Source organism: Chondrus crispus, genomic scaffold (genome assembly GCF_000350225.1).
Source record: "Chondrus crispus Stackhouse genomic scaffold, scaffold_640, whole genome shotgun sequence".
Lineage (NCBI taxonomy): Eukaryota > Rhodophyta > Florideophyceae > Gigartinales > Gigartinaceae > Chondrus > Chondrus crispus.
Window position 1 is genome coordinate 1 of NW_005178641.1, and position 16,108 is coordinate 16,108.

The 16,108-nt window shown below is 52.2% G+C and overlaps 5 protein-coding genes; 3 read left to right on the plus strand and 2 right to left on the minus strand.

Moving 5' to 3' along the window:
* The first annotated feature begins 64 nt into the window (after positions 1–64).
* CHC_T00000826001 (hypothetical protein) lies at positions 65–694 on the plus strand. XM_005710841.1 is given in 2 exon segments: positions 65–505; positions 506–694. 1 exon segment carries the CDS (start codon positions 65–67, stop codon positions 503–505), a length of 441 nt encoding a protein of 146 aa, XP_005710898.1. The 3' UTR covers positions 506–694.
* Positions 695–1,866: 1,172 nt separating this feature from the next.
* CHC_T00000827001 (hypothetical protein) lies at positions 1,867–3,414 on the plus strand. Its single transcript, XM_005710842.1, has one exon. The coding sequence runs from the start codon at positions 1,867–1,869 to the stop codon at positions 3,412–3,414; it is 1,548 nt and encodes a 515-aa protein (XP_005710899.1).
* Positions 3,415–8,261: 4,847 nt separating this feature from the next.
* CHC_T00000828001 (hypothetical protein) lies at positions 8,262–8,609 on the minus strand. XM_005710843.1 is given in 2 exon segments: positions 8,262–8,435; positions 8,436–8,609. The coding sequence occupies 1 exon segment, from the start codon at positions 8,607–8,609 to the stop codon at positions 8,436–8,438; it is 174 nt and encodes a 57-aa protein (XP_005710900.1). The 3' UTR covers positions 8,262–8,435.
* A 1-nt stretch (position 8,610) lies between these two features.
* Positions 8,611–11,827, minus strand: CHC_T00000829001 (hypothetical protein). Its single transcript, XM_005710844.1, has 5 exons — positions 11,492–11,827; positions 10,084–11,311; positions 9,495–9,968; positions 8,792–9,007; positions 8,611–8,642 (listed from the first exon to the last, which is right to left on the minus strand). Exons 1-5 carry the CDS (start codon positions 11,825–11,827, stop codon positions 8,611–8,613), a joined length of 2,286 nt encoding a protein of 761 aa, XP_005710901.1.
* A 1,847-nt stretch (positions 11,828–13,674) lies between these two features.
* On the plus strand, positions 13,675–13,943 carry CHC_T00000830001 (hypothetical protein). XM_005710845.1 is given in 2 exon segments: positions 13,675–13,794; positions 13,795–13,943. The coding sequence occupies 1 exon segment, from the start codon at positions 13,675–13,677 to the stop codon at positions 13,792–13,794; it is 120 nt and encodes a 39-aa protein (XP_005710902.1). The 3' UTR covers positions 13,795–13,943.
* The last annotated feature ends 2,165 nt before the right edge of the window (positions 13,944–16,108 follow it).

The following is a 16,108-nucleotide window of genomic DNA, read 5'->3' on the forward strand; positions in this document are numbered from 1 at the left end:
TGTGGGCCAACAGCAGAGAAGGCAGGTGGTGCAGAACAAACAGATTCCGTTGAACATCCACCAAATGAAGCAGCAGCAGGCGCGGTCCGCGGCCCTGCAGGACCTGATTCGAGTGTTTAAGGAGTGGTACGAGAGCGAGTTTGAGCGGCGGAGGGCTCAGTCAGGCCCCGGGGAAGAGAAACGTGCCGCAGCACCAGTTCTAGAATGCAGAATTCTAACGCGACCCGATAATATCTGGTATAACAATACCTCTCGACCAATTCCCACATATTATGTGGGAATTGGTCGAGAGGTATTGTTTGATGTGTGGCTTGCAGTAGTGTCAGGAAAGGAGTTACCTTCTATCCTCTGTCAATCACTTTGCTCTTGCAGAATCGGTGCAATGTGTGAGACACGTGGTTGGGACCATGCTCATGCCGGTGGGGATGCTCTTAAACAAGATCAGCTTGTTCTGTACCAACTTCCAAGCCCACAGTACTCGCGTACGACCAGGCGTGCAACTTGAAACCCCCCAGCTTCCAACCTACCGTAGGCCTGATTTTTGATGTCCAACCGCGGCACATACAGCGTCGTGGTTTAGACCTCTCGACGCCCACATGTGTGACAGGCCGAGAACGCGTCAACCTCACGACTAGCTGTGGCATGGGACTCACCGACAATTAAGCATTTAAAATTTTTAAATCGTTGCCCCCCATTCCCCGCCAAGTCGCGACTGTTCCCGCCCAACTACAGCGTGAATCTACCGCATGCGTTAGGATATGCCTCTATGATACCCTGTGATAAAGTGTCTTCAGGTATGGAGGGCAACAACCCCTTGGCGAAAGATACCACCGCAACGGGCGCTTGGACTGTGCAAATCACTCATCGATTCTATTTCCTAAAAACCTCAACCCCTGCCACCGCATCCGCTCGGGCAAGCAAGCGGTTGCTGCCTCGATCAGCGAAATTGTCACTATACTACACTCACATCATCGAGTGCGATTTCGGCCGAAAACTGGTCCGCTTCATCGCTGTAAAGGGGCGAGCCTTGTGACAGCGGAAAAAAAATGTCCTTCCTGGCAATTATCAGGGGGTACTATTTCAGACCATAGACGAGAGCCCGCAATAGTGGGAGACGGCAGGGCGCGTCAGCTGAGCGAGGGTTGAGCATGACGGTGCGAGGACTGGAAGGTTGGAACGGGAGCTGTATTATGTGGTGGAGGCATACTGGTTGCGACTATGCAAAGCTTGCGGGGTGATGGCTCGGGTATGTTTTTTCTGAAAGAGGTTGAAGCTCATCTCAAACGGCTGAGAGATAACGGTGACGCGGATGTAGAGAAGTTGCAGCCAAAACTCGAGCATTTACGGCAGAGTTCGGAGAAGCGGCTTTTGCCTGCCTGAATGGTTTGCAACTAACTAGCATCCAAATCCCTACCCCATCCGGGCGGTCTCTTACTTCAACCTTCTGGCAGCATGAGGTGGTACTTCCGTGGAAAGGACATCAAAGAAATCCCTGAGTTATACCACCATTATCTCCGCACCTGCGTCAAATGTTGAGTCTGATGTTGACTTAAACTGCATGAGACAAGGACACATAAACCCAGAGAACTGTAGGGCTGGCACAAATTCTATTTTTTAGTACAATTCTGGCGTCCTCACACAATCCCCTTTTCAGTCTGCAATTCGCGTCTGCAGTGCGGCAGTGCCGACTCCGAAAGTCGACGTCAACACTGCCAGCACCCGAACCCCGGTGCATGTCTCTCTTGTCCCTCTGTCGCCCTCTCCAGAGCCCATCTCCCGCCTTAACACCACCGCTCGCATGCAGAATCCTCCGCGCAGCTCTCCCTCGTAAGAGCATCCAAAGTCGTCCTCACCCCTCCCCACGCCATGGCGAACAACAAGAACCTTGAAGAGCTAATCGCCGCCATCGGCGACGAACCTCCCCTCAGCTCCACCCCCTTCAACCCGCCGACCACGGTCCCCATAGCGGCCCCCCCACGTACTGCTACTACCAACTCCCGACCCCGCGTCGCCAATCCGGCCAGCCAGCATCTCAACGGAAGCGTTCGCGGCAACTTGGACGAGCTTGTACAATACCTCGGAAGCACCCCTGGCCGCGCCGTCACCCACCCCCTGGCAACACCCCAACCTCAGAACACTCAAGTATCCCCGTTTGGCGTTCCCACGGTCCCCATCATGCCGTTGCAGGCACGTGCGCAGGCCCATGCACGTATGCCCAATATCAACGCCAGAGCCGCCGACAGCAAGGTTTCTGCCGAATATATGAGACAGCAGCTGCAAGCAAAGGCCATCCCGAAGAGAGAGCCTACCGCATCCGTCGGGGGGCACGTGCGCGCTGTCACAAGTAGCGCTGCGGCGAGTTCGCAGTCTGCCGCGTCATCAGCCCGGCCGGATATTACGGCCGAGCTCAACGCCGTCATGAAGAAAACTGGCACTTCAACCCATGCTAGGGGAGCTTCTCGTGCCGTGCCAGTCGCAGGGATACCGCAGCAGCGCATGCCACCAGGCCAGCCCGCACCGGGGCAGGGCCGTCCTCAGGCGGCTAAGATTTCGCAAGAGCAAGTTATCGTTGGTCACTTTTGCTGCTTTGCGATCAAGACTCTGAATAAAGTTATGGAAGGAAGCCCGCTCAAACAGACAGCGGAGGTCAGCTTAAGGGAGCATATTAAGAAAGCGTGGGCTCAGTGGGTGAGAGGGCACATTCCGCGGCAGAAGCTGCTCGAGTCTGTAGCTCGCTTTGTGCGAGATAGCTGCCCCCAAGCGTTTGGCATTGACCTGATTCGAGAATTTAAGGAGTGGTACGAGAGCGAGTTTGAGCGGCAAAAGGCTCAGTCAGGCTGCGGGGAAAGAAAGGTGTCGCAGCAACAGTTTCAGCATGTGGGCCAACAGCAGAGAAGGCAGGTAGTGCAGAACAAACAGCCTGGCCAGCCCGCACCGGGGCAGGGCCGTCCTCAGGCGGCTAGGATTTCGCAAGAGCGAGTTATCGTTGGTCACTTTTGCCGCTTTGCGATCAAGACCCTGAATAAAGTTATGGAAGGAAGCCCGCTCAAACAGACAGCGGAGGTCAGCTTAAGGGAGCATATTAAGAAAGCGTGGGCTCAGTGGGTGAGAGGGCACATTCCGCGGCAGAAGCTGCTCGAGTCTGTAGCTCGCTTTGTGCGAGATAGCTGCCCCCAAGCGTTTGGCATTGACCTGATTCGAGAGTTTAAGGAGTGGTACGAGAGCGAGTTTGAGCGGCAGAGGGCTCAGTCAGGCCCCGGGGAACAGAAAAGTGCCGCAGCAACAGTTTCAGCATGTGGGCCAACAGCAGAGAAGGAAGGTAGTGCAGAACAAACAGATTCCGTTGAACATCCACCAAATGAAGCAGCAGCAGGCGCGGTCCGCGGCCCTGCAGGACCTGATTCGAGTGTTTAAGGAGTGGTACGAGAGCGAGTTTGAGCGGCGGAGGGCTCAGTCAGGCCCCGGGGAAGAGAAACGTGCCGCAGCACCAGTTCTAGAATGCAGAATTCTAACGCGACCCGATAATATCTGGTATAACAATGGGCGACTCCTGAAATTCTAAAATCGCAAATTGTGTTGACCAAATCGGGATTTTGTGACACACAAACGGCGCGTTGTGCACACACAACGCGCCGTTTTCTCGGACGGGCGACCCCATGCTAGGTTAAATGTGTATCGCACAAATGTCAAAATGTGCGCGCGTACAATCCAAATTTACTGTACACAGAGAAAGCGTCGGCCGCCGCCCGACCGACGAGACTCGACATCTACATCCTACCGAGCATGGCTCTGAATGAGAAGTAGCAATAGAATAGCCATTTGGTCATTCATGGTTCTGACGGTGGCTGCTCGGTGAAAACACCATCATGATTGAGCTTAGCTCACAGCACACACTGTAGATAGAGCTCCGACGGCGTCATCGCCGGCGTCCGGTGCCGTGCTCGTCGTTAGGAACGACCCTGACACACCGTGCTCGTCGTTAGGAACGAGTTCAAAGCATGCGTACAGTAGGGGGACGCACATTATGTGCGCAAGCATTTCCGTGGTAAAACTCATTTTTTGTTCACAAAAAAGAAAAGGGCCATTTGCGGATCTTGGGGTGACAGGTGCGGCTTTTGATGCCCTTGGGGAGGTGAAGTTCTAGCCCTGGGGGTGTTTTGGAGGCGACTACCCCAATTGAGGTGGCATTGAAGGGTGACGTTCCTCATTCATCCAATTCCGAGGGTGACGTCGCCCTAAGAAAACGACATGTTGAAACATGCCGATCTTTGTCTGTGTCTATAGGGCGACATTGGATCGTTTTCTGAGATTGATGTGATTTCAGTTGGAAATATAGGGTGACTTCATATGCGAAACACCGGCAACTTCTACCCACTCTATCTACATACAATTACATACAGTATTTTCCGTATTTTCCATACCACGGAAGCATGTTTACCTAGTGTTTTCATCCCCATAAAGCTGTCTCAGTGCACAATCAGTAACAGTATGCGTCTCAGAACGACAAAGAGAGCAAGTGTACTTCCTCTTTGATGGCGCAGGTCCGTTCTCATACCAGCTCTTCTTACGTTTTCCCGCGTTTTTCACTGGCCTCCCACGAGGAGGAGGGATAGCTTTGGGAATTCTTAAGTTCTGACCAAAAGCTACTAACCGTTTCGCTTGTTTGATAACTTTGTCGACAGAGTATTGCGCCGGCATTGAGTAACACAAGCTGTAGTAATTCTCTTTCCATGCTTTCGTCAAATGTCGTCGTGCAACGTGCTTATACAAATTATTAGATCCGTACTTCTCACATATGACAGCCGTTCCGTGATAGCAAGGAAAACCGGAACCATCTCGTGAATGCATGCAGCATGAAGGGGGCGTGTTTGGCTCTGAACGCATGACTACATGCCTCAAACGCGTTCCGTCCACCACGCTTCGTACCGTCGCCTCCATTTGCCCCGTTCCCTCTACAAACCTAACAGACTCCTTATAAACTCTTGATCTCTGAATGAGTAGCGCAAGACGTTGTTCAATGTGAGGTGGTACGGGACTCTTGCAGTTCATTGCAGTTGCTTGCCGCTTCAAAAAGGCAGTTTGCTGTGTCGACACAACTTTCTCCAGCATCTTTTGAGGCTCCACTGTCCTGATGTGGTTTCGCAGGGCGGCGGACATACCACTTTCAGCTCCTTGAGATGTCGTGATTAGATCTTGCAACATCGAGCATGCTCTGTACAGCTCACTGTCATCAAACCTATTAAGGTAATCTGACATCTTCATCGGGAAGTCTTTTTTGGCTTGAATAACCTCATCCCTGCTTGGGTTTCGAAGCGCTTTATCGTACATGCGCACACCAACAACCTTTCCCGCACCCAGTGCTGTAGCGAGATTTTTTCGGACATGCAGTGGGTCCAGGAACAACTTCGCGTGCTGCATGCACCGCTTGTACGCTGAGTCGATATATTTCTCCTGGTCGACAATTGTCGTCCTCGTAGGTACATCAAACCCTGGGATATCCGCGGCGGCAGCAAAAACTTTCTCCCACGAGTCCATTCCCTCAGCTCCCACGAAATGGGCGAACACCAAGGGGCAGAGTTGATGGTTAGTGTCGTATCCGAACACTTCAAATGTGGTTCCGTAAGAACGGCGGCCCAAACCCTCGCAATGAGCGGCATCCGCTGCGCATGTCATCCTGCCCTTTCTACAGAAAGCTTCTGCAACCATCGGGACGAAGAGGAACCCGCCATAATATTTACCCTCATCCGCAATATCCGAGACGTCCACATCCTCTACATTAAACCCGGATTGTAGGGATCTTAGTTTTTCAGAGTATGAAAGTTTTTGCTGTTGTTTGTATATGAATCGTGCAGCCTTGATGCGCTGCGCCTTCATTTCCGTACCGGACAAGATGAAAATGTCCACCCTGTGCCCCAATTCCCTCAACAGATCAGAGTATCCTTCCAGGGCAGCCATGTCAACGGCTCGAGCAGCTGAGATGTATCTGTTCAGCTCGCGCCTCACAGCGCGAATGTGTGAGTTTGCTGGTTGTCGACGGTAAATTGACTTCGCCCTTAAAATGGACGCTAGGACGCTGGTGGGCATGTCAGGGTTCAAGGCGAACTCATCACGAAGCGCCCGTGCGGTCTGCTCAGCGGTATACGCCGGTCTAAATTGACAGGACTTTCTGTCGACTGACTGCCCATAGCACTGGTTTTCGTGCTCTTGGAACCGATTCAACTTCCACAATCCCGATTTCGGTTGCCGATTAAAAGTGAGAGTTGCGGCACAATGCTTTCGTCGACAGTCCATACGCACCATTTCGAAGTTTTTCACCACATTCACTCCCTCCGGCACACCCAAAGTCGCAGTATATGCTCGAATGAGCTGCTCGCAGCGCCATCTTCCGGAAAGCTGAATCCCAACCTCAGGGGTATACGGGACGCATCGCCGGGGAACCCACGTCATCTCTGCTACTCTATCCGCCGCTATTTCCGCCATTGCCTTCCGCTGACTTCTCTTTTTTGACACTCTCTTTTGTTCCGCTCGCCGTTTCTTCTGTTCGTCTTCAGACAAAGTTCTGAGGTCAACTGGCAACACCTTTTCAGCCGCAGCTGCTGCATCACAAGCTTCTCCATTGCTGCTGGTGTCTTCAGGCGTGACGGCTATGTACGCTCCGAAATCAAAGTCATCGTCGTCAATACATTCCGGGCGAGGGGAACGAGAGGAATCTGCTTCATCTTCCATCGAACTTTCTTCTTCGGCATCAACATCCTCATCGTCCTCTTCCTCATCCGAGTTCACCCCGTCACCCCCCTCTATATCCCAATCATCTTCAGGCGCCCCAACGAACTCCGCTTCCTCACCATCTGGGCCGTGACCCATTTTAGATTCAAACTCTCTACCCAGGACATCGGTCATAAAATCGGTTCCGTCAAACGAAGATGTATGGATCCTGGGGGAATTATTCCGAGCCCCTCCTTGGCTCCTTGATTCATGACGATCCCTTCGTTCCCTCCTCTGCCTCTCTTCTCGTTTCCGCGCCTCATTATCCATACGTGCTCGTTCCTGATAAGACATTCTCTTCTCTCTGCGCTCCCTAGCCATCCGTTCCCGCCTTTGCGTAATCGTCTCAGGCTTTTCCACCTGACATATGTTTTCGTCTTCCGTTTCCCATTCTTGTCTCACTTCCTTCTCCCTCCGCTGATGTCCCCTTTCACTTTCCGCTGAGCCTTTTCTTTCCCTCTTTTCCTCCAATGCCTGCTCTTTTTCTCTCTCCGCTTCCTCCCTCCTCGCACGTACTCTCTCCTCCTCTAGCCCCTGCTCCCTTTTACGTCTCAACTCCTGAGCTCTTTCTTCTTGCATCCTTTCTTCACGATTGCGACGCCCCTCTCTCTTTTCCCTTTCTTCACTTTTTTCCGTTTCTTTGCTCCTATCCTCGCCTTTTTCCGCTTGAGAAGACATTTCCTCCTCCTCAGCCATGACCTTTCTTCGAATATTCTCCCTTTCCTCCCTTAACATGAGTTCGAGTAGTTTCTCCTTCGAGGTTGGAATGAGTGTAAAAAGTAGTGTTGCGGGAACCAAATTTGAAGCATCTTCCCCGTTTTCCATCTCATCAAAACGAATGTCTCTCTCAGCTTGTTCTTTTGCGCGAGTGAGCTTTTGCATAGCTTTATTCGCGGAGGAGCGATCCGACACACATCTGTCCGGATGAACAAGAAAAGAGAGCTTCTTGAAACGCTTTTGTATATTGCGCAAAGTGGGCTCGTCACTTTCGTCCGCCGTATCTCCGGGATGAGCGCAACAAAAGACGTCAATTACGGGCGTTTCGTTGATGATGATTGTCCCAAAGTGATGCAGGGCCTTTCTGGCGTCTGGCAGAAAAGATCGCATTATCCCGCCAAAATATGGCAGAGAAAAAGGGGAAAGAACATAGGGTGACAGTGAAAAGCGAGCTGCGGTGCGAGGGATACTTCCGGAGGATGGATTTTTGTGGGGTGACTCTCGGAGAAAGTGGTCGAGGCGCAGGCCGAGGCGCAGGGTATTTGACAAGAATATCTGCGCTGCGGACGCCCTACAAATGAGACACTCATGCCGGCCAGAAACATTGTTTCTGGAGGACCAGTATTTCATACGAATTGCTCAATTTTTGCAGATAATGCGCCATACATGCCATTTGTGCAATGTCCGAGTGTTTACCAGAGCTTTGAGGCCCACATTTACGTCACATATCGTTGTTGTTGTACACTAGTTTTGAGAGCTGCTCCGTAGCACGCTGATTATTGAGAAAACCCAAAGTTTACAGGGATACATGTTTTGTCACCCGTCCTATCTACTCGTACAAGTAGTCTCAATTTCACCGAAGCTCTCTCAACTTTTGTACTGAAGCGGTGGAATGGAGGGTATGAGGGGAAGAAGGGGTAGCGGATGGGTTGTTTGGACCGAGAAGTGAAAGCTCAAAACCTCCAATGATTACCGCAATGTACGCATGAGACAAAGGTCGTTAATGGTTCATCTGCGGACCGGGTCTGCATCTGGTAATAAGTACATTTTCTTTGCTTGCATTTTCCGCACTTGAACATATCAGTACTTGCCTCTTGCTTGCTAAACGGCATCGCATCTCTGGTCATCTTAGCACGAACTTCCTCCCGATTCTTTCGTAGCTCATGATGAGGGCGCAGGCGTCCGTTTCGCCGAGAATTCGTTCAGAGAGGACAGGGGCGTTGGGGTGTTGGTCAATACAAATGCAACAGCGTTTGATCACATGAGCAATGTCCCAGTCGATGGGAGTGGTGGCCTACCAGTAGGTGACGGTACTGGGGTGTCGCCGTAACAACTATATGTGGACAGATAGACTTTCTTCCTTTTCCAAATTGTTCATCATAGATTGTGTAAATGGGAGCCTGTACAAGTCTGATACCATGCAAGTTTAACAGCTCCGATGTCTTGTTAAGCATGTGCATCCAAGCGATGGAGGACGCCGTTTGAGCGGAAGCAAGCGAGGAAGAGTTCCTCAATAATGTAAAGTCTCTTCACAGAACCCGTATATACATGTCATACGGTCGAGCCATATGAGCGATATCCACGGCGCATCATCGAACGACGTGGAATTATCAGTTTCGCTGCAAATACAGTACTTCGTAGGGACAGGATAATGACGAGGACAGCTTGCCGAGAGATACAATGGCCACCTTCGACACCTGTTGATTGGCGGAATGCGTTCTGACCATGACACTAGGCCAATATGAGTGATTCCCATATGGTGACCTTGCTGGACAATGAATGAGGATCCGGACTGCAGAGGGCAGGCTGTGATGTCCGCACAAGTATTTGGTTGTTCCAAGAACATTTTAATACGCAAACCAGGCAGCTACATTACTCATGAGTCCTGCACTGTCGTCGGAGTGAGCGCCACATCGCTAGATGAAAAAGGCTATGAAACAGTGACAGAAAGAATCGCTCCGGCTGCATTTCAGCCGCACCAGAGACAAGAAAGGGAAACCTACACTATCAACAATACGGGTGCACCACCTCTCCCATGACCCGCACGCCCAGCAATACGCCCGCCACCCCGTCGTCTCCGCCCACTCCTTCCCGCCGCAGCCCATGCACCCGACGGACCGCCGCCCGCCGCTGCCCATCGACATCAAGCCGGTCCAGAAGCCCACCGCCACCTACGAGCAGGATGACTCCCCGCTCATCGAGCCGCACATCGCCATGCAGATGGGCGGCATCCCGTACGCAGACCTGTGCAAGGAAAAGGCCCGTGAGGCCTTCAAGGAGATGAAGAAGAACGAGCACATGGCCAAGGGCGAGTTTGACCGCATGAAGCGCCGAAAGAAGGGTGATACCTCGATGACTCCGCTTGAGAAGTACACACGCCGTCTGAAGATGAACCAGGACTCGGCCGCCGCCGCACGCTACGCGCAGGAGGTGTACGTGCACATGTTGGAAAAGCTCGTGAGGACGACTGAGGAGGAGAAGAAGGGCTTCATCCTTCAGGTGCAGCAATTGCAGCAGGAGAACGCAAAGCTCAAGGATAAGATGATGCAAATGTCGCAAATGAGACAAAGAACAAGGACGCTGAAAGCGTTGTCCAGGAACTCTGGTACACAAGTAGCATGACATGTACAGTGAAAATCACTACCGAGAATACGACTGTGCCGAATGCCCACATTCTCAGCATCTGCCCACCGGCCTGCGGAATGTCACCAAAGCCCCAGAAGCAAACAAAGAACACTACATCTGATTGCCATATTGCTGAGAGAATCCAGCTCAAAAAGACGCGAAAGTTGTACGCCGTGTTTCTTTGCCCCTTTGAATACATTTCAGGGAAAGCAAGCGCATATTCGGCAGTCAATTCCTGATCGAATATACCGAGGACAATGGGAGGAAGCGATGCCAAAAGCAAATTGTAAAGACCCCCCATCCAGGGATCCAAGAGAGGCTGACCTGAAAATGCTGAAAAGAATGCCCAATAGATCTCACAAAGAGTCAGCGCCGCATTTCGGTATATTGTGAACAAGACCATTTTTGAGAGCCGTTTGTAGCTCCATCTGCCATGGACTAGCATTACACGCCCCAAGAAACGAAACTGACCAATAGAGTAGTCTGAGGCCAGTTTGGCCTCTTGCCCTTCCAAGCTCACAATTCCCATCCCCACATGGGCCGCTTGAATCATACCGACATCATTAGCGCCGTCTCCAATAGCCAAAGTAACTTTGTCCTTGTCAAGCCGGCGGACCAGCTCGACAATCTCAGTCTTTTGCTTCGGACTCACACGGCAAGCGATGACTGATCGAGCCATGTTTGTCACTACCATAAACCGTTTCTGGAGTTCCTCTTCGAGAGCGTAATGCAATGTTTGTCCGTCAATGACCAGGCCAAGCTTTCGTTCCATTGCTGGATCTGTACGCATGGCGCTCCACCTGCCAAGTGCCCGGTCAAGCTGCGCAGCTGTATCTTCGAGATTGTCCTCATTGATGATCACGACATCCATGCCTTCGTCAATGGCGCCGCATGACAACCCAATATTAATGGCTGTCTCTTGTTTGTCCCCGGTTAGTACCCATACCTTGATGCTGGCTTGTTCCAGCTTCTTTAAAGTCTCTGGAACACCATCTTGGAGTTTGTCTTCGATAGCAGTCGCACCCAGCAAGGTAAGATCACGTTCGAATTCGTCAACAACTGCAGCAACTTTTTCTTCACGATCGATTAACTCGGAATTCGCGTGCCGATATCTTCGATGCCAATCTTGAAACCCATCGTCATCAAGATCTGCATAGGCAAGACAAAGAGTGCGCAATCCTTCCACTGCGAATTCATGAAGATGCTGCTCAGTGACATCGGGTGACTGCCCTTCAGCCAGTCTCGCAAAAATGATGGCGTCTGCGCCCTTTGTGTAGATCCTTAGCTTGCCATCCAGATCTCGAGTTATCACGCTCATCCTCTTTCTCGTGGAATCAAACTCGATTGTTTCCACTAAATCATGTGTCTCGCTTCGTCCGAATACATCAATAACTGTATCACGATTAGACCTTGATAAATAAGTGAAGCCTAGAATACGTGCTGCATTCACTAGTGCCGCCTCGTCAGGAGATGACGCTTGATAACTGATCACTCCCGAATTGTTGTTCGACCCATTCAGAGAACTTAAATTTCGCTGATTCTCATCTGCTGCGCTAGCCCCTGCGATCGTTGAAGCCCATACAAGAGAGAAGGACTGGCGCGCCCTGTTTCGATTCCCTCCTCGCGACAGTAGCAACTCGTTCGGCAACGCGGTCCTTCCCTGCTTCCTCCGCCTGGCCGACCCTTCTCTCCCTCTCTTCCAACTTGCGCACCCACGCATGTAGCCTCCCCTGCTCGACGCCCGAGTACTTCAAGCTGGCGAAGAAGGAGCGGGAGGGGCGGGGGATGAACACGAGCAGCGTGAGGGCTTCTTGGAATTGACAGGGACTTTAACTAGCTCCCTCACTTCAGCCACGCGCAAATTTTTGCCTCATCTCCGCCAAGGAGACGAAGCACATCTTCGGTTAATGCGAACGGATACCTTGAAGCGCTATCATGGACAATACCACGGTTGCAGTCCAGCGCAACGCAATGATCTACAATTCCGTGTTCCACTATTCGGACTATCTACACGCCTTGATTATGGTGCGCAAGCCACTTGAAAGGATTTGCATCGAACGCCTTCTTCACAGCTTTAGGAACTCGGCGCACTGATAGTTGAGCGGGAATTTGGTGAACCAGAGAAAAGAGTTGCTTGAGTGTTTTGATCTTCATCGGATGCTTCCGAAGGTACTTGTCGACGCTTGTTCCTCCTGTGGTACCATATAGCGCACAAGTGCCGTTGGACAGCGCAGCCGACACGCATGAATCGTCGTTGCTGCGCACGAGGTTCGGGCCATACTGGTGCACCGCAAACCTTCTTGATCCAGTGATTTGTCCGCGTGCCCCAATACCACCGATGAGTATCGGTACACCGCGATGGGCCATCATCCACGCATACAGTCGACGGAACATCTCTTGCAAAAACTTTTTCTTGCGCGGCAAGTCGTTGGTACCATCATCTATCGCGTTTAATAGAGCCTGCATCGTGTGAAGGGATAGTGTAATCGAATTGGCATCGATAGGCCAGAAACTTTCGTCACCGCCTGTCAATCCGGCGGCAGCGTACAAAACGCCGTCTTGCATTTTGTGGCCGCTTGCCCCTTGTCGGCCATCACCAATCATCACCCTGTCAATCGCCCAGCTCATGGTGTCCAAGAATACTAGGAATGTTGCACCTCCCCGGAGATCTGCACAAACTTCCGTTCTTAATGGACACGCGTGAGATGGGCGCCGGGCTCTTTGGTGCGGGTTCCGGGTCACTTGGAGACGCGGCCGCGGTGCACCGTGCTAGAGGCAGGGTGAGCAAGGCGATGAAGAAGACGGGTGAGGGCATTGCGGCGAGATGTGCGGGGGGGGAGCTGGGGAACGTAGACGCCGAAAAATGGCGGGTTCAGAAGGCAGAACGTACGCCGCGTGACCGCGCGTCACCGTATGCCACTGTGGTGGGCACTGGGCGGCCTCTAAAGCACACTATATTGTTTCAGTTTTGAGAGCGCTTTATCCAGCGCGAAACCGTGCGCTGGCGTGCTTTTATAGGGGTGACATTAAAACAATCATGCATTTCTAGGGCGACTTTTCTAACATTTAGGTCTCTGCCGAAATGCCACGGATGTATACGTTTTTATGGGGTGACATCCCCGAATATGAGTTTGTTGGAGGTGACTTTACGATCGTTTTTCTGTCACCCTAGAAAACGTGCATTGTCACCCCCTGAAAAGGACACCATGGACCAAAATCACCCTACTAGCAAAGCACTTTTTAGTAGTGTCGCCCTATAAAAAACCCCACCGCATTGAAATCGCCCCACGTAGATTTCACTTTGGCCGGGTGTCGCCCCAAAATCTACACTTTGACCCAAAAGAAAAATATGACTCTGACACAAAAAAAAATTTCCGGAGGCGCCCAATACCTCTCGACCAATTCCCACATATTATGTGGGAATTGGTCGAGAGGTATTGTTTGATGTGTGGCTTGCAGTAGTGTCAGGAAAGGAGTTACCTTCTATCCTCTGTCAATCACTTTGCTCTTGCAGAATCGGTGCAATGTGTGAGACACGTGGTTGGGACCATGCTCATGCCGGTGGGGATGCTCTTAAACAAGATCAGCTTGTTCTGTACCAACTTCCAAGCCCACAGTACTCGCGTACGACCAGGCGTGCAACTTGAAACCCCCCAGCTTCCAACCTACCGTAGGCCTGATTTTTGATGTCCAACCGCGGCACATACAGCGTCGTGGTTTAGACCTCTCGACGCCCACATGTGTGACAGGCCGAGAACGCGTCAACCTCACGACTAGCTGTGGCATGGGACTCACCGACAATTAAGCATTTAAAATTTTTAAATCGTTGCCCCCCATTCCCCGCCAAGTCGCGACTGTTCCCGCCCAACTACAGCGTGAATCTACCGCATGCGTTAGGATATGCCTCTATGATACCCTGTGATAAAGTGTCTTCAGGTATGGAGGGCAACAACCCCTTGGCGAAAGATACCACCGCAACGGGCGCTTGGACTGTGCAAATCACTCATCGATTCTATTTCCTAAAAACCTCAACCCCTGCCACCGCATCCGCTCGGGCAAGCAAGCGGTTGCTGCCTCGATCAGCGAAATTGTCACTATACTACACTCACATCATCGAGTGCGATTTCGGCCGAAAACTGGTCCGCTTCATCGCTGTAAAGGGGCGAGCCTTGTGACAGCGGAAAAAAAATGTCCTTCCTGGCAATTATCAGGGGGTACTATTTCAGACCATAGACGAGAGCCCGCAATAGTGGGAGACGGCAGGGCGCGTCAGCTGAGCGAGGGTTGAGCATGACGGTGCGAGGACTGGAAGGTTGGAACGGGAGCTGTATTATGTGGTGGAGGCATACTGGTTGCGACTATGCAAAGCTTGCGGGGTGATGGCTCGGGTATGTTTTTTCTGAAAGAGGTTGAAGCTCATCTCAAACGGCTGAGAGATAACGGTGACGCGGATGTAGAGAAGTTGCAGCCAAAACTCGAGCATTTACGGCAGAGTTCGGAGAAGCGGCTTTTGCCTGCCTGAATGGTTTGCAACTAACTAGCATCCAAATCCCTACCCCATCCGGGCGGTCTCTTACTTCAACCTTCTGGCAGCATGAGGTGGTACTTCCGTGGAAAGGACATCAAAGAAATCCCTGAGTTATACCACCATTATCTCCGCACCTGCGTCAAATGTTGAGTCTGATGTTGACTTAAACTGCATGAGACAAGGACACATAAACCCAGAGAACTGTAGGGCTGGCACAAATTCTATTTTTTAGTACAATTCTGGCGTCCTCACACAATCCCCTTTTCAGTCTGCAATTCGCGTCTGCAGTGCGGCAGTGCCGACTCCGAAAGTCGACGTCAACACTGCCAGCACCCGAACCCCGGTGCATGTCTCTCTTGTCCCTCTGTCGCCCTCTCCAGAGCCCATCTCCCGCCTTAACACCACCGCTCGCATGCAGAATCCTCCGCGCAGCTCTCCCTCGTAAGAGCATCCAAAGTCGTCCTCACCCCTCCCCACGCCATGGCGAACAACAAGAACCTTGAAGAGCTAATCGCCGCCATCGGCGACGAACCTCCCCTCAGCTCCACCCCCTTCAACCCGCCGACCACGGTCCCCATAGCGGCCCCCCCACGTACTGCTACTACCAACTCCCGACCCCGCGTCGCCAATCCGGCCAGCCAGCATCTCAACGGAAGCGTTCGCGGCAACTTGGACGAGCTTGTACAATACCTCGGAAGCACCCCTGGCCGCGCCGTCACCCACCCCCTGGCAACACCCCAACCTCAGAACACTCAAGTATCCCCGTTTGGCGTTCCCACGGTCCCCATCATGCCGTTGCAGGCACGTGCGCAGGCCCATGCACGTATGCCCAATATCAACGCCAGAGCCGCCGACAGCAAGGTTTCTGCCGAATATAGGAGACAGCAGCTGCAAGCAAAGGCCATCCCGAAGAGAGAGCCTACCGCATCCGTCGGGGGGCACGTGCGCGCTGTCACAAGTAGCGCTGCGGCGAGTTCGCAGTCTGCCGCGTCATCAGCCCGGCCGGATATTACGGCCGAGCTCAACGCCGTCATGAAGAAAACTGGCACTTCAACCCATGCTAGGGGAGCTTCTCGTGCCGTGCCAGTCGCAGGGATACCGCAGCAGCGCATGCCACCAGGCCAGCCCGCACCGGGGCAGGGCCGTCCTCAGGCGGCTAAGATTTCGCAAGAGCAAGTTATCGTTGGTCACTTTTGCCGCTTTGCAATCAAGACTCTGACTAAAGTTATGGAAGGAAGCCCGCTCAAACAGACAGCGGAGGTCAGCTTAAAGGAGCATATTAAGAAAGCGTGGGCTCAGTGGGTGAGAGGACACATTCCGCGGCAGAAGCTGCTCGAGTCTGTAGCTCGCTTTGTGCGAGATAGCTGCCCCCAAGCGTTTGGCATTGACCTGATTCGAGAGTTTAAGGAGTGGTACGAGAGCGAGTTTGAGCGGCAAAAAGCTCAGTCAGGCCGCGGGGAAAGAAAGGTGCCG

What these genes read in the sequence shown, in the direction of transcription:
- CHC_T00000826001 (XM_005710841.1), top strand. Translation starts at nt 65, where the DNA reads ATGAAGCAGCAGCAGGCGCGGTCCGCGGCCCTGCAGGACCTGATTCGA.
- CHC_T00000828001 (XM_005710843.1), bottom strand. Translation starts at nt 8,609, where the DNA reads ATGACCAGAGATGCGATGCCGTTTAGCAAGCAAGAGGCAAGTACTGAT.
- CHC_T00000827001 (XM_005710842.1), top strand. Translation starts at nt 1,867, where the DNA reads ATGGCGAACAACAAGAACCTTGAAGAGCTAATCGCCGCCATCGGCGAC.
- CHC_T00000829001 (XM_005710844.1), bottom strand. Translation starts at nt 11,827, where the DNA reads ATGCGTGGGTGCGCAAGTTGGAAGAGAGGGAGAGAAGGGTCGGCCAGG. An exon ending in AGAGGTGGTGCACCCGTATT is followed by an intron (nt 9,008 to 9,494) that starts GTTGATAGTGTA and finishes TTCTGTGAAGAG; the next exon opens with ACTTTACATTATTGAGGAAC. An exon ending in TACGGCGACACCCCAGTACC is followed by an intron (nt 8,643 to 8,791) that starts GTCACCTACTGG and finishes CCTCATCATGAG; the next exon opens with CTACGAAAGAATCGGGAGGA.
- CHC_T00000830001 (XM_005710845.1), top strand. Translation starts at nt 13,675, where the DNA reads ATGCTCTTAAACAAGATCAGCTTGTTCTGTACCAACTTCCAAGCCCAC.